The sequence below is a fragment of the Exophiala mesophila genome (genome assembly GCF_000836275.1).
Source record: "Exophiala mesophila strain CBS 40295 unplaced genomic scaffold supercont1.2, whole genome shotgun sequence".
NCBI classification, from domain to species: Eukaryota; Fungi; Ascomycota; class Eurotiomycetes; order Chaetothyriales; family Herpotrichiellaceae; genus Exophiala; species Exophiala mesophila.
The window spans coordinates 1,905,039-1,922,928 of NW_015622505.1; the positions used below are offsets into that span (position 1 = coordinate 1,905,039).

The 17,890-nt window shown below is 50.4% G+C and overlaps 6 protein-coding genes across 6 annotated transcripts; 2 read left to right on the forward strand and 4 right to left on the reverse strand.

Annotated features, from left to right (window-relative positions):
* Nucleotides 1-1,135: 1,135 nt before the first annotated feature.
* PV10_02529 (T-complex protein 1 subunit gamma) lies at nucleotides 1,136-3,771 on the forward strand. Its single transcript, XM_016366853.1, has 4 exons — nucleotides 1,136-1,423; nucleotides 1,477-1,543; nucleotides 1,625-1,833; nucleotides 1,890-3,771. Exons 1-4 carry the CDS (start codon nucleotides 1,399-1,401, stop codon nucleotides 3,284-3,286), a joined length of 1,698 nt encoding a protein of 565 aa, XP_016226371.1. The 5' UTR covers nucleotides 1,136-1,398; the 3' UTR covers nucleotides 3,287-3,771.
* A 107-nt stretch (nucleotides 3,772-3,878) lies between these two features.
* PV10_02530 (uncharacterized protein) lies at nucleotides 3,879-6,321 on the reverse strand. The gene has a single exon (XM_016366854.1). It carries the CDS (start codon nucleotides 5,865-5,867, stop codon nucleotides 4,278-4,280), a length of 1,590 nt encoding a protein of 529 aa, XP_016226372.1. The 5' UTR covers nucleotides 5,868-6,321; the 3' UTR covers nucleotides 3,879-4,277.
* A 555-nt stretch (nucleotides 6,322-6,876) lies between these two features.
* On the reverse strand, nucleotides 6,877-10,350 carry PV10_02531 (uncharacterized protein). The gene has a single exon (XM_016366855.1). It carries the CDS (start codon nucleotides 10,207-10,209, stop codon nucleotides 6,973-6,975), a length of 3,237 nt encoding a protein of 1,078 aa, XP_016226373.1. The 5' UTR covers nucleotides 10,210-10,350; the 3' UTR covers nucleotides 6,877-6,972.
* A 66-nt stretch (nucleotides 10,351-10,416) lies between these two features.
* On the reverse strand, nucleotides 10,417-12,155 carry PV10_02532 (uncharacterized protein). Its single transcript, XM_016366856.1, has one exon. The coding sequence runs from the start codon at nucleotides 11,644-11,646 to the stop codon at nucleotides 11,185-11,187; it is 462 nt and encodes a 153-aa protein (XP_016226374.1). The 5' UTR covers nucleotides 11,647-12,155; the 3' UTR covers nucleotides 10,417-11,184.
* Nucleotides 12,156-13,200: 1,045 nt separating this feature from the next.
* On the forward strand, nucleotides 13,201-16,258 carry PV10_02533 (uncharacterized protein). The gene has a single exon (XM_016366857.1). It carries the CDS (start codon nucleotides 13,528-13,530, stop codon nucleotides 14,302-14,304), a length of 777 nt encoding a protein of 258 aa, XP_016226375.1. The 5' UTR covers nucleotides 13,201-13,527; the 3' UTR covers nucleotides 14,305-16,258.
* Nucleotides 14,775-17,059, reverse strand: PV10_02534 (uncharacterized protein). Its single transcript, XM_016366858.1, has one exon. The coding sequence runs from the start codon at nucleotides 16,880-16,882 to the stop codon at nucleotides 14,975-14,977; it is 1,908 nt and encodes a 635-aa protein (XP_016226376.1). The 5' UTR covers nucleotides 16,883-17,059; the 3' UTR covers nucleotides 14,775-14,974.
* Between the last annotated feature and the right edge of the window lie 831 nt (nucleotides 17,060-17,890).

Below are 17,890 nucleotides of genomic sequence, written 5' to 3' on the forward strand. Positions count from 1 at the left end.
CTGTGAACATCTAGTAAAACACCATGTCTGGTGTCTCTAACGCAGATAAATCCAAACCTTATATCCCATTGGCAGGGTTGGCGAACGATGGATGGTCGACTGATACTGAAGCCACAGCGACATGTTTCTGTGGAGCGGTGCAATTGAAAGTGGTGAGTCCAGATACCTACCTTACATAACCCAATTCCAATTCCAATTCCCCTTGCAACGAGATGTGATCTGTATGAGGAAAGAAAGATCACAACAACAAACTCGTGAGAAAATAACTAACACAACCTCCTCTCCACAATCAGCCCACCGAATCCCCCGGTCTCGTCGGCACATTCGTCTGCAACTGCACAGACTGCCATAAAATCACAGCGTCGATGTTTGCCTCGAATTTCACCGTCGACGACAACTACATGACCCACCTCCGCGGCGAGGACAACCTCACTGCGTTTTCTCAAAATACATCCATCGTTCATCACCACACCATGACGAATTATTTCTGCAAGACGTGCGGAACTCTGATGTATCGTGTGGGATCGGCGTTTCCGGGCATGAAGATTTGTCGTATTGGTACAATTGACGATTTTAATTTGCAGGAGACAAAGTTCAAGCCGCAGGTGGAACAATTTACCAAGGATAGAGTGAATTGGTTGAAGGAGACGGATGCGAAGGATAAGGCGGAGGCGATGTTTCCTTATTATTAGTATAGGAGGGGGATGTGAAAGATTATGTTCTCAGTATGGCTTGAGAGTTGGTCTGAAAAGTAATATGCTTGGTTTGTTCGAGGCTGTCTGCCCCTGAATGCTCAGATGGAGGAGTCAGGCAACTTGTATAGCGTTAGTGAATATCTTTCTCACCGTGAGCTGAATACAATTAGTCTGTTTGGCATCGCCGCTCTTCATGATTCTCATTGACAACGAAGGAGACTTTACAGACCAATCTTGAAGAAAGCAGGACGATTGATGTATAGCGGTAGGTTGAGAATCAGATGCTAGCAATAACACGTGACGTTGATATCAAATGGTTATCTTGGCGTACGGTGAATCACAATCGATACTGCTCTTCGCAGTTCTATTCCCACCGCAAATTATGCAGGCACTGCAGGCACGACAGGCACAAGCACAACTGTCAACTGCCACTCGGAGCGCAAAAGTTCAATTGGATGTGCGGCGTCACTCAAAAGGTGATCAATTCAATTCAATCTCGAATTCGACTCAAGACAACTTTACTTCTACAGAAGTCCAAAGACTTATTACCTTGCTAGTCGCTTTTTTCACCATCTTGACGCCTCTGCACATCTCCTCCTCTCTCCCATACGCACAACCCCCCGCCCTGACCCTGACCACCCACTCGCCGTTTCTCGAACCACTTTCACTTCAACCCAGGCTGCAAGCCTAAATTTCCGGCAAGATGCAGGCGCCGGTGGTGGTTATGAGTGAGTTCCTTGTCGATTCTATTGGCATGTCCGCATGCTGACAATTGTTCAAGATACTGGCAATGGGGAGAGACAAGTTGGAAGAAAGGCTCAAATCTCAAATATCACCGCAGCCAAAACGTGAGTCTCATCAAGAACCCCGCCATACCGGCACAACACTCTTTTTTCCTTCAATCGCACTCACACTTAGACCTTCTTTAGTGTCGCCGATATCATCCGATCATGTCTTGGACCAAAAGCCATGTTGAAAATGTTGCTCGATCCCATGGGTGGCATTGTGCTTACCAATGATGGACACGCCATCCTCCGAGAAATCGAAGTCGCCCACCCAGCTGCAAAGAGTATGATTGAACTGAGCAGGACTCAAGATGAAGAAGTCGGTGATGGAACTACAACTGTCATCATTCTAGGTATTCAAATCCCTGAACCACTACACACAGTTCATCACTAACAGTTCCATCTGCAGCCGGTGAAATGCTAGCCCAAGCCCTCCCTCAGCTCGAACGAAATATCCACCCGGTTGTCATCATCCAAGCATTCAAGAAAGCCCTCGCAGACGCCCTCGCCATCGTCGAAGACATCTCCGTCCCTGTCGACACCTCCAACGACAAACAAATGTATCAAATCATCGAATCATCCATTGGAACAAAAACCAGTTCCCGTTTCTCCGACCTCATGTGTTCCCTCGCCCTCAAGGCCGTCCGAGTGGTTTCTCAAGATCAAGAGTTCTTCTCCAACGCTCCTCAGACCAATGGCACCGCCAAACCTACTCCTCCAACCACAACCATTCAAGCCTCCAAGCCTCCGGAGATCGATATTAAACGCTACGCCCGTGTGGAAAAAGTACCAGGTGGAGAGATCGAGGATTCGCGGGTGCTCGATGGAGTCATGCTGAATAAGGACATCACACACGCATCTATGCGGCGACGGATAGAGAACCCCAGAATTGTTCTCCTCGACTGCACTCTGGAATACAAGAAGGGTGAATCACAGACGAATGTTGAAATCGCCGATGAAGAGTCGTGGAATCGCATCCTGCAGATTGAAGAGGAACAAGTCAAGAAGATGTGTGATGCCATCCTGGCCGTCAAACCCGACCTCGTCATCACAGAAAAGGGTGTATCTGATTTGGCTCAACATTACTTCGTCAAGGCCGGCGTCACCGCCTTGCGACGGGTGCGGAAAACCGACAATAACCGTATTGCTCGAGCAACCGGAGCCACCATTGTCAACAGAGTAGACGACCTTGTTGAGTCTGACGTGGGCACTGGGGCAGGTCTGTTTGAGATTGAAAAGATTGGCGACGAATATTTCACCTTTATCACCAAATGCAAGAACCCCAAAGCATGCACCATCCTGCTCCGCGGTCCATCCAAGGACATCCTCAACGAAATCGAACGAAACCTGCAGGATGCCATGTCGGTGGCTCGAAACGTCATGTTCCACCCACGACTGTCGCCCGGCGGTGGTGCCACCGAAATGGCCGTATCAGTGCGGTTAGCCCAAAAGGCCAAATCCATCGAAGGCGTGCAGCAATGGCCATATAAAGCCGTGGCTGAAGCTATGGAAGTCATTCCCCGTACATTGATCCAGAACGCCGGTGCCAGCCCGATCCGAATCCTGACCCAATTACGAGCCAAGCATACCGAAGGCAAGTCCAGTTTCGGCGTCGATGGCGACACGGGCAATGTGGTGGACATGAAGGAATACAAGGTCTGGGAACCTCAGGCAGTCAAGATGCAAAGCATCAAAACCGCCGTCGAGAGTGCGTGTCTGCTTCTCCGCGTCGACGACATCTGTGGAGCCAAGAGCGCCAAACAAGTCGGTGGCAGTGGATTGAGTGGTGGCGGTGGAGAAGAATGATCGAACGAATGAACCACCGTTGAGGAGGTTGTTCCAGGACCACCAGATATTGTCCTACTGATGATAGAGAGATCGCAGAATGTTCTTTTCAGGAACTTTCGATCTCGACCGGCCTCCCATGTCCGAATATATACCTATGTATGTCATGTTATGACCCTGGGTCTCAGGTCTCAATTCGGTAGATTCGTCGCAGATAACAGGATGAATCATCCAATCAAAGAATGAATCGAAGAAGGAAAGAATGACACCGAATCCTGGATTCAACATGGATCGGATCGGACTCTAGGCGATTGAGCAGGAAGGGAAAGGAAAGGAGAAAAAAGGACAGACAAGGATCGGATCCATCAGTGATGAACCGAGCTAAGGTACCTACCTACCTAGCCAGCCACGGTACGGTGTCTGGTAACGTTGTATGGAGAATTTTGTATGTTTGAAGAAAGTGGACAATGAATGGATTAGTGGATAGACGCAACAATACTTGAAATTACCTAGGTAGGTACCTACCTACTTATCTGGTTCTCTCGAATCAATACTACCTAGAGTATGAAGTATAATTTTCATTTTCATTTTCATTTTCTTTCAGAATGATCGGGCCCAACTATCTCGTCATCCTAGTACTTACTTAGGGCCATTGAACTTCCTATATCACTCTATCGTAGATTTGAATTTGAATTCGAATTTCCCTGGTGCACATTTACTATAATAGCACATTTTCCGGTAGTTTGATCAGGTATCTCTCTAACCAAGGTTGGTACCATAAAACCATATCCAGAACGGTACAGATACCTAAGTATTGTATCCCTTTCTTTCCCCAAGCAAATGTCTCTTGATCACAAACAGGATGGTCGGGATATTCTTCGCACAGTATTTGTAGATAGAGAGATAGATCGATCGATCGATCGATCGACTCTGTCCAAGTTCATCCAATCCAAGTCTATCCTGACGTGTCATCACTTTCTTTCTTTCATTCTTTCCTTTACTCCTTCCTCATTCACTCTTCCTCGCTAACTTCACTTTCATCCTCATCGTCCATTAGATGCTGATGAGGAGCTCGAATGCCCAGTCCGACGGCGCCAGCATCCGCAGAAGCGGAAAATTCATCGTCTTCTTCATCTAAAGCGGCTTCGAGTTCAGCGGCAAGTAGAGCTTCTTCATCGAGTTCTTCATCGTCGTCGGCGGCGGCGGCGGCTTGGTCTTCGGTTCTCGAGACGTTTCCTCCATGTGGAACAGACATGCGTGTGTCGCGCGGGCTGCCCAGGTCGAATTCATCCACGTCGTTGTCTTCGTCGTCGTCGTTCTCCTCCTCCTCGTTGTCATCGATATCGTCTTTACGATGGTTTACATCTTTCATGATCACGTCGTTATCTCGATCATTGCTTTTGGCGCCAAATCCTGTGCCGGATCCAAGACCGAGTCCTCGACCGGCGCCGCCAATGGGTGTTCCTGTATGTGACCGGTCGAACATCTCGGGGTTGATTCGGTTACGGCGATTCTTCCATTTGTCTTCTGGTGGGGGACTGCCCATGTCGATTTCAAGACCACCCTCATCGTCGTTGATGATAATGTGAGGGGAGCTACCAATGTTGGCCGAGAGATTGCGACCGTGGGACTTGGAGGGGGCAGGTGCCGCTGAAGAGCGTGACGCTTTTGTCTTGGTTGGTTCCGGTTTGGCCGAGGTTTGATGTCGGCGAACAACAGCGATAGTCTCGTTTTCAGAGCCAGATGAGGATGAGTCGACAATGCGTTCTTGAGATTTGATCTTGGAGGAATTGGTGGGAGGATTACGTTTGGTCGCCGTAGCCGAGGACGTCGTCCTGGAATGCCCGAGGCCACGTTTCTGCGCTGCTGTGCCGGTGCTCTTTGGTAAAGAAGTTGATTTTTTGGGAGGCATTTGAGGTGTCGTGGCGGTAAAGCGGCCAGCGCCAGGCGGAACTGGGGTGGAGATGCCGCTCATACTCATGGGAGTTCGGTTTCCTGCCTGTTGCTGAGACGTCTTTTCTAGATTCTCGCGAGCTTCAGCGATGAAGTGACGGAAATCAAAAGGGTTGGCCGAGTCGCCTGGACCGGGGTCATCGTCTGGCGTAGAGTTGGATTTGGTGTTGCCGTTGGTGGGAGAAGCTTCGGCAGGAGCATCTTTGGCCGAGGGTAACTGTGGCATTGATCGTGCAGATTTGACAGGATGACCGGGTCCTGCCTTGAGATTCATATCTATCGAGGTAGATATCGACTCGAGAACGAAAGCAGACTTTGATTTGTCAAAGATCAAGGCCAAAGAAGAAGGCGTCCGAGAATTTTCGCGGGGAGATGATTGGGGTCTTGAGTTGGCTGTATACTGGTAGGGTTCCTCCTCGCTATCGACGTCTTTGACGCTCAGTTGATAGCCATTGCCGGATTCGGTCAGTCGACTATTTCGAGAGGCGAAACCTGACTTGGGTTGCCAGTTGTAGCGGATGTTGATGAGGGAGTTGGGTGATTTGTCGCCAGATTTGAGGGTTTCGCCGAGGATGATAGGATAATCTCCTGGACGACGAAGATCAACCCAGCCATTTGGTCTGGTGGGATGCATTGCTGGAGAGGCCATGATCAAGAACGGGGAACCAAGTCTTTGTTGATATTGACTCGAACAGAGGGGGGAAGTGGTTATTAGGGTTCAGCGTCGAGGTCTAATCCTGTTGAGAGGAACGACCAGGTAAGAATATGGAAATGTTAGGGGGGGAGTTTGGCGTTTCTAGACCAGGACAGGTGGACGACACACAGTTGGGGGTAGGTTATGACATGACCGGATTGTCCCAGTGTAAAAAATGAGTGTTTGATGGGAGGGTGACAAAGGAAAGAGTGACGTCCAGTCTATGGCTGACAGCAATAGGACAAAGAAGATGTGGTGGCTGATCGTGATGAGTAATGATGTAGTGAATCAGGGATTGTTGCACAAGTGCAGAAGCTCAGAAGAGAGCGAAAAGGACGATCAATTCCCAGAAGAGATGAGGTTCAAATGTGAAGATGTAAATTGAAGTAACAAACAAGTAAGAACCTTGTGATGTTGAAGTTGGACCTCTCAGGCTTCGACTCGGTTCCTTAGGTTATTCTAAACTTGTGGCAGCTTAAGGAGGACGAGGAGCCACTGACGGAAGTGGACCGGGGGGTCAGTATGGGGGAGGGGACTGAACCATAGGGGGGCCGATGGGCCGAGGGAAGCTTGAGAGCGCGAGGGCCTTTTTCTATCAACAAGCCTTCCTGTTATCAGGCCAAGGCCATAAAGAGTCCGCTCTGGGCTTGACTATCATTACTATTGGCGGACCTTTACTTAGAAGTGTTCCTAACCACGGGACCTGAAGGCCTATTCATGCCTAGTAACCTCCGGGACCACCCATACGCAGGAACAAAGGGCTTTTCAGCCAACCACCAACACCAATAAGTGCATCTATCCACCTACCTAGGGAACTTATCTAAGGTCTAGTTTTAGTACTTACTTAGCCCGAGGAGCCTTATCAAATACCTCCCTCTAGGCATCTACCTTTAGATATCTCGGTCCACACGTATCATGCCACTGTTCCATAGAAACGAACAACGAAAAACAATGTCTCAGCAAATAAACTCAACTGCATCTCATAATTACTCCATCTGCCATTCTATCTCGGGGTATATATCGTATCATCATGATTCTCCGGTCATATAAACATACGTCATTAGACCTCAGACACTCTTGTGCTCGGCTGCCAACGCTCCAACTGAGCCCCCAGCTCGCTCAGAACTCGGCCAAGCATGACGCTGGCTCCTCGACTCAAAGGCTTGAGGAATACCCGGGTGGGATCCTCTTTCGAGCCACTGGCATCCATCAGCCTTGTATCCTTCTCCTGCCTTGCATTTTCTGAAGCCTGAATCAGCTGCCTGCCCCGTTCTATCACCGTCTCCAGCAGGCTGTGCCCATTTCCGTCTTTAGACAGATAACGAAATGCTATCACGTCCTCCAAGCCGCTTGGAGGCTGCGTCAACGCGTGTTTAACGAAGCCTCGGGCCATCAGATATGCTTTCTCACTGTAAAGCTCTGATTCAACTGTGTATTTGTCGTCGTGCTCAAACCCTTCAAACCCTGCCTCGTTGAAAAAGGGCCTTCGCACCATGACCAATCCTTGCAACGAAACAAGTAGCTGCAAAATCGTTGAGTTGTCGCTCCATTTTTCACTTTCGTGTTTGCCTGTCCACGTCCCCAACAGACTGAGGCAGATTTTGCCTTCTTCATACAAATTGGGGTTGATTCGACCAAGCCCACTGGTCCAACTGTGAAAGTGTGCAACAGGGGGCACCTCAGGAAATCCTTCTGGTAATTGCAAGTCGATCAAAAACGGCGCACTTTCATAAGGTGTATCCCGTGGCCCAATGATCAAGCACCGCAACAGGTCGAGTCGGCTTTCATAAGTCCGCACGTATATCTCTCCTTCAGGCAGGCCCGTTAACAGCGCTCGGTGTTCTTTCAAGATTCGCTTCAGAAATGATCCTGGCGATTGTCTCAAAGAAAGTCTTCCAAATTGGTCCTGGGGCGGATCAGATTCCAAAATGCGAAATTGATGGGGTGCATCGTGTTGAAGAGCAGTCGTCAGACGCGCAAGAGAAGGTCTTTGAGTATCATCCTCATGCGAATCCATGTCTTTCATTTCCACCTCATTAACGTCCTCTTTCCGCTCTTGCATCAAAGTAAACAGTATCTCGTCGTCCTCGTCGTCCTCGTCGTCCTCTCCCTCGGATTCCCAATTGTCGTCTCCACTGTCAGCATCCATGCGTTCACCACCTTCGTATTCAACAGACCAGTCCGATGAGGCGGATTCGTCCAGGTCCATTGACTCGTTGTCATAGTCACCCAGGTGTTCTTGTTCGTCGATAACGGCTAAAATGTCATCAGGTGCGACGCAGACGTCTCGACACTTCTGCGCGGCACCAAGCCTAACGGTACATGAGCCGTCGAGGTTCGTTGCCACAATCTCTCCATACCAGTCAATATCTGGACGCTTTGCCCTTGCTGAGCCCGTCGTCGAGATGTGCCCATTTTGATCTGGAACCGAACCACGTCTTGACCTCCGCGATGAATGATTGGAGTACCTGCCAGTAGACCTGGGCACTTCTCTGGAAGCGACAGGAACGGTATCGTCATCAGCTATCATCGCCGCGCCGTCACGCGATCTATTGATCACACACAAATTTTTCGGCTTCCGCTGCAGGCACAGAAATGACATGATTTCATAGAGTGATATGTCTTCAACAACATCGCCAATAGCGCCATAGCGAGAGTGGGGGGCCAACACCGAACCATTGGACCGGAGCTCAATCTGGGGCTCCTTGAACCACCGCACACGGGCAATTCTCTCGGCAGAGTCAACCATTTGAACAACACCCACGCTGCGAGGAAGAAGATCGTGCGGCTCTTCGAAAAAGGTCATCTCATTGAAAGTCTTGACCTCTCCCATGACAAGGTCTCGTTGCTGCATTCCATCTCTTTTGAGGACGAAGTCTGCCGGCGAGATATCGGGTTCGAATAGCGAGAAGCCGTGAAGCGTTGACGAGTCGTTGTTCGAGACAGATCCATCCTGCCACAGCACAGTGGCTGTCTGCGTCACGTGGACTATTCTATACTCGTCCATGTCCCATCCATAAATTTTGCTGACTTTCTGAATGGCACCATGCGCGCTCGTGCCCACCCCTTGATACTTCACGCGTGCTGCTGTCGGATCCCGAAACCTCACATGAGTCCCTGCACCTAGATCTTGACCCGAGCCCGATCGTAGAGAGACCATGCTGTCGTGATGTTCTCCTTGGATTTCGCCACCGAGTTCTGCTGTTCCAGGGTGTCCATGCACATGCTCGTGGTTGCCGTTGACAGGCCTGATGCCGGTGTCGTAGATGACAACATCCGCCCTGGGGCAAAGAGTGTCGGGTTGACTGGGATCGCCTGCTTTATCAAAGAATTCCAGTTCATACGGAGGCATGTCGTCGCCACTGGTGCGCAGCCCAGAAGGCGACTCCCTTGAACCCACCCAGTCCACTGTGACCTCGCCGGCTCGGATATTCACAATCCATCCATGAGCCGGAGACTGTGAGCTGTAGCCACCTTTGATCCATTTGCCTTGACGAAGGCGGGTTCCATCAACGATGACAAACGAACCGGGCCGAGGAACATGGTAGATGGGAATCGTGGTGCTCCAACCCTGCAAAGCGCCTACCACATCTGGTCGGAAACCATCCTCTTCTGGGAGTGCGATCAAGGGTTTTCCTTCCGCGCGGACTGGAATATATAGCCCGTCGATAGACGGAATTTGGACCAACGAATGATCGGCGAGGAGAATGACAATGTTGTACTGCACTTCTTCGACAGTTCCTACCCAATTTTTTGAAAGAATAAAATCATCCTTCATCACATCTTGCGCCCTCTTCACCTCCCGCGCAGGGACATCGACCAAGAGAACGTGCGGGTTCGAAGGTGACAGATGGGCAGGGAGGGAACTAATGCATTCGGATGTGCAGGTGTCGAACTGCTGTGGGAAAAGTCCTTTATTAGGGATGGTGAAGGGAAGGCTAAGGATTGGTTGAAGGATGTATGACTCGTCGATGCTGACGACAGTGCCTGTAATGGGTTTGCTTTCGAGGCGGACATGGTCACCAATCTGAAAACTGCGACTGATTAAGATCAGGTCGTCCTCGGCCACGAGGGAACTGCCGTCGGGTTCATCCTCAAACTGAACAAAGACATATCCTGGAGGAGGAGCTCCAGTGGTGACGAACTGGTTGAGGATCTCTGGCGGAACAGGAACATGAGCGATGATCAACTCGTCGGCCAAGGGTTCGAAAGACTCGGTGTGGGTGCGTTCAATGGTGCCACGGAGGGCAGGATCGGTCTTGAGTTGCACATGATCGTAGAGATCGAGTGTTCGCATCTGGCCAACTGCTCACTGCGCAGACACCCGGAGAGTGAGTGGCACGGTCGATGAGCGCGGCGAAGATGGTAAAGGGAAAAGCGATGGCGACGCCGTTGGTGGGGGTGTTGGAGGGGAAGATTTGGCGCGTTTATCAAAAAGTTATGCAAACACGTATCGTACACGAGCAGGGAAGGAGGGACCCTCGATTAATTACAACCCCTAAGGCTGGGATTTGGGAAGGCGCCAGTGCTTGGCGCTTAATAGTAAAACCGGCAGGGCTTTTTGGGGATAATTACAGCCTAACTAGCACGACTCTCACTCCTGCCTACTATTATTATGTACAAAGCTTCAGCATGCACCTGCCTGGAGGCAGAATCCATATAAGCCCAATTCTCTTCGCAGGCTAATTTCAGACTTCGCCCCAGCTTCAAGTCTCATCTGAGTATAAGATCTCCAATGAGGTCGAATGCCTCATCGTTGTGCGCCAGCCGTGTCTGCTATCCCCCATTGTCCGCCCTGGTAGCCAGGCACACCGGGGGAAGCAGCATGATATTGGGCAAGAGTCCAGAGCGAGCAGATGGGCCATCAGGATCACCTGTAGTTCCTTCCATAAATGTGGTAGTGTTCACCCGCAGACGGGACAAGACGCTCTCCCGGCCACAGAAAATTCAAACGACCACTCTTATGAGCCTCAATCGCTGATTCCTGGCTGAACCCATTGTCAAAGATTGTTCAGGCCGTCAAATGAATGCAGATCTTGCGAGTTGGTATGTCTATTGAGGACGATCCAGACGAGGGGATATCTCATGATATGTCCCGTGGCCTCCAGGACGACTTTTGGAGATAGTCTGGATTCGAGAAGTAGTAAAAGGCGTGTGGGGTGATTTGTAGCGTAAACCACACCAGGCGACAGACTAGGGTCTGCGAAACGACACTCCTATTAAGTCTCGGTTGCTGTCTGGGGAGATAGAATTGAACAGCGGTGCAATTTCATCAACCGCATTGGCAACAACCAGTCTTCCTGGTGCGGAAATTCATGCAACCACCTCCCGTGGCTTCCCACAGTAGACAGCCATCTTGCGACTTGTAGTTGAGGCAACCGCTGGTATTGTCTCCGTAGTTTAAGCAACCTTCGGCGTGGTCACCAACGACCATACAACCTGATGCGCCGTTTCCATACGTGCAGCATCCGTCCTCGGTTTTGTATTTGGTAGGACCTGGTGGGGGTGGTGCCGGCGGAGAATGCCCTCGTGCGGCCGGTGACTGGCCTCCAGGTGCTTGTGTCTGTGCCTGGGCTTCACCGGGCTGGAGATGATCGTTGCTGTGCGCCGACGAAGAGCGTGAAGAGGGAGCTTCATATGGAGGTGGTGGCTCCATGCGTGGGAAAGAAGAGCTCGCTCCTGCGCCCGCTTCTGAAGTCGTCGCAGAACTTTGTGCGTTACTGAGTTTTCCCATGGTGGTCGGTTGAGTGAGATTAAATCAGGGTTCCGGGTTAGAACAGGAGATCTTAAGTAGTAAACAATAGGTAGAGTTGTCGACACCACGACCAAATGCGACACAGTTCTTGTGGGATTAGCGTTCGATGGGGGCTGGAAAGTGAGTTCAACGTCGTCGACCAGACTATTATCTACCTTGACCTACCCAGGTCCTTGATTCGACCAAAATGCAACTGCCTGGAGAGCGATGCAACAAAACAAGTGATGCCGGTCAACTTTGCTGCAAGTCATTGGTTAACTATACGAGCACGAGCACGAGGATGAACACGCGACTCTGGATTGGTGACTATCGTGGGTGCCTGAGGCATCTTGGAGGGTCCAAGGAGCGCGAAGGGGTTGGAGTTTAACGATTGATTGGGGATGGAGAACCCCGCGAAACCACCTAACGGGCATACCGAATACCTAAGGAAGGCATGATCTTAGCCTATCTGGTAGCCTGGAGGGGCGCCTGGGGCGAGTCTCGTGGCGCATTCATGGGCACTTGGGCTCTTGTGGCTGAACACCTGGGTTGCTTGTGATAATAATAATAAAACGGCAGCCTAGGATTTTCATCTAGCTTTACGGGTGCCTGGGAATCTGGGTTCGCTTGCATCCAACATTTGCGTCATTATTCAAGAACATCAAGATCGAAAATAGACCTTGGGAACTTGGTAAGAGGGAGAAGGCAGTGCTTGCAAGATATAGGCCATCAGTGGCCATCTTCAGGACTACAGAAGTTGGCTTTGAGCTGCAGACATTGGTCGATTCACATGGGCAATTACTATCATTGATTGTCCCTTTGATCCGACCAGCGACATTTTCGAGATCTTCATCCCTTACCAAGCCGTCAAAGGGGTGCTTTGATCATCGATTGGTGACATCTTGGAAGAGGACGTCTTGGAGTCGAATGACTGCATATAGGATGCAATTTCTGATGCTTGAAAATCAGGTGACGGTGGATCACGGCTTGGACAGGAAAAGAGTAGTTGATCTTGATGCCAAAATTGGAACAACATGGAGAGGGTTTTCTGGTAGAGTCAGAGACTGGTAAAGATCCCAGATCGACACGTGAGGGCAGTCCCCGAGTGCCTGGTAAGATCGGTACAAGTGAGTACCAAGCAAGTAGTAGTGTTGTGACCTCCATGGGCTTCCATTCTCTTAGGCGTGCCTGACAGTTTCACGCGGAGAAAACATGCTCTCATGATCTTTTTCTGCTCATTCAACCAAGAAGATCCACTTGATCGCGATGGCAGTTGCCAAATGCTGCTAATGATTGGACAATGACTCATGGTTGTTCCTTCAACAGGACTAGTGTCTCCTTCAATTGGATAGTGGCGACATCCCTCGCCTAACGTTCACCTGTTGGGTAAAGCATGGCAAGTTCTTCAGGATTGTCAGTTCTTCAATTCTGTCCTCCGTCGGCGCAGCTGTCAGAACGACACTGTAATCTCTCAGTAGTCTTGATCACTGATGAGCAAGTCGCTCCCAATTTACTCACTCATTTTTCTTACTTCGCCTACCAACTTCGGGGAATGGGGGTTGCTCCCTCCATTTCTCTTGTGGGCTCTAGACCCTCCGTGCCTCCCTGCGCACCCTCCCCTGTTGCTTGTCCTTCGTTCTTCCACTCCACCCTCCTTATTCCATCTTGATTCTTAAACTGTCTCTCAGACAACCTCTCTCAACCTTTCGACCTCTGGACGAATCCCATTTCTTTTGCTGCACCTGTTTCTTTAACCAACACAACTCGTTGCATTGGCAACTTGCACTCGTTTACCCATCCCATACATAATAATCGCCAAAACACGCCCATTTTACCCGCTTCCTTCTCCTTCCCACCTTGTACCCATTCGCGTCGTTAACCATGGGTGGAGATCACCACTATCGTTCTCTCTCGACCAGCGACGAGGCCGTGCCGCTCGCTGAAAAGGAGCAAGTCTATGTCAAGCCATCTGGCTGGGGAAAGCAATCTATACTCCTTTCGATCGCCACAGGCACTTTATTCATTGCCGTCATCGTTGCCGTTCTTTCCACCGTTGGCTCCGCCATTGTCTCGCACAGCGGCTCATCCTCCTCCGCTGCAGCTACCACCGCCGCCCCTGCGCCCACCAACACCGCTGCTGCCCTCGCGAGCGACCCTGATGCCGATATTCTCACCCCAGCCAATATCCAAGACTGCGGGTATTCTGCGAAAGAAGCACGGGAAAAGGGATGCGTGTTTGATGTCATGATGCAACTCTGGACACCAAAGGACTGCTTTGATGGCGTTCTATCCGACCGGTTCCTCGAGGTGGGCAACTGGACCTGGTGGGCTGATCCTGACGCTTCCCGAGCTTTCACCCTTGAGGAGATGAGAAAGGGTGAACACGATGCTGTGTACGTCGCACAAGACTACCACATCACCCATTGCATCTACGCCTGGGAGAAGTTGGTCCGCGCCATGAGGAACCAGGAACCGTTGATTATGGAGTTGATTTCCTATGATCACGTCATTCACTGTCGACACAAGACCCTCCAAAGAGCCGATCACGGCGCTTCGATCCGTGGTGTCAGAGCCCCAACAGGTTACACCAAGTGCGCTAACTACGACACCTGGAAGTACAACCTCCCTGCCAACGAGCACTCGTCAGTCGACAAATAATAAACTCGAGAAAACACTTTTTTTTTCTGCTTATATATGTCGATATATTGTGCTCTTTTGAATCGAATTTAAGCAACTTGTCATCAGCGTCTGGAAAGTTACCTCGTCTCAAAGCCAGTTCGTGCATGTGACTTGCTCGGACAGAGCGGTTTTCGTACACCAGCAAACACAGCAGTATCTGTGCCAAGCCGTGGCTTCTGGCTGGCTCATCAACCTCGGAAATGGGGCTGAACGAGACTTTCTCTTCGGGAATACTGACTGGTATTCCATTTTGTGCCAGAGAGGAAGTGAGGAAAGAGAAGAGAAGGGGAGTCTTGACTTGACGCGCTGATGCTGTGATGACTGCAATGGGGTTTCCAAGAGGTTTAGTTGGGTGACGGTGTTTCATTGCGATCGGTGTCTGGGTTTGGAGGGCCGGGGGATATTTTCTGATCTTGTCATTTTGATAAAAAGAAGATTTGAATCAGAATCTATCATAACCAAACCAAATCAACATTCATTTCACGACCACTGATATTGAGACCAAAGTTTCCAGGAGCGTCTATGTTTTGCTGTCTTCGTATGTCGCCACATGAATCATGGATCAGATGCATCCTTCACTGGATATGAGAATCCCAGAAATTGCCAAATAGATCCTTTCCAGTCTATTCGAGGACCAACTTCACGCCTATCACGCAAGGTCCAATATCCAAGTACTCTCCGACCCACTCATCTTTCCTGTGATACCCAATCCAGCCATGCCTCTAGCAAGAGCCTCGCTGCTCGATCCTCCGACCCAAATGTTCTCACTTCGATCCAACCCTTCCTGTATATCCCAAGATTCAGATCCAACACTGTAAAGAATTCTACCATGAAGATACTTTTCTCGCATGCCTCTCTCAAACCCTTTCTCATACCATATTCCACCCCCATTGGAAATACCCGTGTCCCCGCCTCCTACGCTTGGTGTGCTCGAGTTTGTTGCCAACACACCGACGATCACACGTCCAACATCTTCCGGCCGATCAGGTGGGAGCTGGACAGACATGCGGCCTCCTGACTGGGCAACAGCTCTCGGCACCATGATGTTGGTTGCCACAGCATTGATTCTAACCCCATCACGTTCCGGGTCCGGGTCGACGGTGGTCCGTAAACTTCGTACCAGTCCAAGAATTGAATGTTGGGTCACTTGATAGATGGGAAGAAGCGGCATTTCCTTGAAAGCGGCGATACTCGTCACGAAGGTCAGACTTCGATCGTCCTTTCCCTCGTCTGAGGACGACGGAGGTGGGGCAGTGTAGAAGGGGTTGACCGGCTTCTTGCGGGCCTTTCCCTTTGGAGAGTATTTGAGATATGCTAGAGCGATGCGGGCGAAGCGCACACTAGCAATTAACACGTCTCCGAGATTAGCCGGCTCTGTTTCAACTTCACTATAAGCCATGCGAGGAGTTTTGTTGATGCCCGTTCGATCCTCGAACCATCCCCTTTCTCCTTCTCCGACCGTGCATGCATGTCCTCCATCGTCGCCAACGTTGAAGATGGCATGGTCGACACGGCCATACATGGTCACAGCAAGTTTGAACAGTTCGAGCATATCACCATACCTCGTCATATCCACCTTGTTGAAGTGGACCACATGTGGAGGACCCAATGAGCTGATGAATTTGCGAGCCTGATCAGCGTTGGTATCACCAAAGATGACTCGACATCCGGCGGAGTGGAGTTGACGAACGACAGATTGTCCGATCTGCGAGGCACCGTTGGTTATGACAATGACCTTTCCATGAAATGCCTCCTGTGGAAGGGGCGGAGGGGTAAAGCGACAAGGGTTGGGAGCAAGGAGAGGAGCCGAAGTCGAAAGGGATTTTTTGGGTCGGGTTGAAGTGAAGGGATTTACTGGCGCCGGTCCAGGAGTAGGTGACTTGGTTGATGTTGGGGAAGAGACCGACGAAGAACCGTTGGGTTCTTTTGCTGTAGCTGGAGCTGGAGCTGGAGCTGGAGCTGGCGCAGGGGCAACCGCCGACTTAGTCGTAGGAGTAGGAGGCTGTTGGACGATCGGAACAACTTTGGGCGTCGTTGATTGCACGGGGGATGGCGCTGGAGCTCCAGCTGCTACTCCATCGACGGGTGGGACGACAGAAGATACTCGTTTCTTCTTTTTGGGGGCGGGCGAAGTCATAACTGGCTCCTGCTTCGGGGGTTCCGGGGGAGGCTGTTGTTCTTTTGGTTTTGGAGGGTGCAGATCAGTTTCGAGTTCAAAAGTATGAGGAGTTTTGGTAACAGTCTTCCGCCGTCGAGTTACTTTGGCGGGCTCATCGGCAGAAGGGGCAGCCTCCACGGGGGGTTCCAGACGAGAAGCCGCTGGAGAGGGGGATTGTGATTGAGCAAAATTGCGATTGGGGGAAGTGGTACCAGTGCTTTTGGAGGTCTTTGACACTTGACGAGATAGTATGTCTTCTCCGTTGACCGCAGATGAATTCTCGCTGGCCCACGGGTTGGGGGAATGGGACTCTGAGGAATGAAAGGTCAGGTCGGAACTGACATCAAACTCATTGCCTTGGTCTATTTTGGACCTTGTTTTCCGCAACGTGTCCTTCATTGTGGGACCAGCCAGTCGAGTCTTCCCTGTCGCATATTCTTTCGTTGCAGTCAAGACAAAATGTTACAAAAGGTGTCGTAGGAGTTCCTTTGTTCCTTCCTCTGCCGCACAATTGACAATAGATGTGGTTGGCGGGGAAGGTGCAAATGATGAAACCTTGGAAGGAGGGACCGAGGAACCAACTTTATCAAAATTGTGGCGCAAAAGCGGCAGAGAACGACGTCTATCAGGCTATCAGGAGCGTTCTTGGCCGAGATGCTTCGTCATTTGTGGGCACTTCCCGGAGGCTGGTAATAGACGACGTTAATGTTGATATAAAAATTGATGAGCCAGAATCTCGAGAAAATGACTTATCCTCTGTGTCAGATTTGTTCTAGTTTATAGGACAAGTATAGCCCCGGACAACAACAGAGGGAGGTGTGTGTAGTTTGAAAGCGACGGCGAGCACGCCTATTAGACTGAGGGTCACTTGGGCTCAGGCTCAAGTTCAGGCCTCAGTGGCAATGAGGTCGTACAGCCATCAAGTCCATCAGTGGGCAAAGCAGTCAACGACAATTAAAAAATTCTAGAACACATCTCCGTGCGTAGCCGCTTTGGAACAGGCTAGTAAGAGACCAGGAATACTGTGCATGCATCTCTCCCATCTGGGTTGCATTGCATTGATTTGGTCATTGCTTAGAAGGCGATTAGGCTGAACCGCCCTCTCCGAATTCAGATGTGACCGCCTAATTGCTGAGTCAAGCCTCCGACTATGAATATGCCAATGGCTAGGTACACCGCAGACGCTCACAGGAACTGATAACTACAATACTTAGATGATTCGGGAAGCCAATTGGTTTGTAGATAGTATCTGAATCAAGAGCGCTAACGTCAAAGAAACAGAAGGAATTACTGTATGCTCGCGAGTTGTCACCCATCTCTCCTTATGGGTGTGAGTAACCCTCGACCCCTCGTTCTCTAACTTAGGCACAGGGCACCACGTGCCCAAACTCTGGGGATGGCACAGTG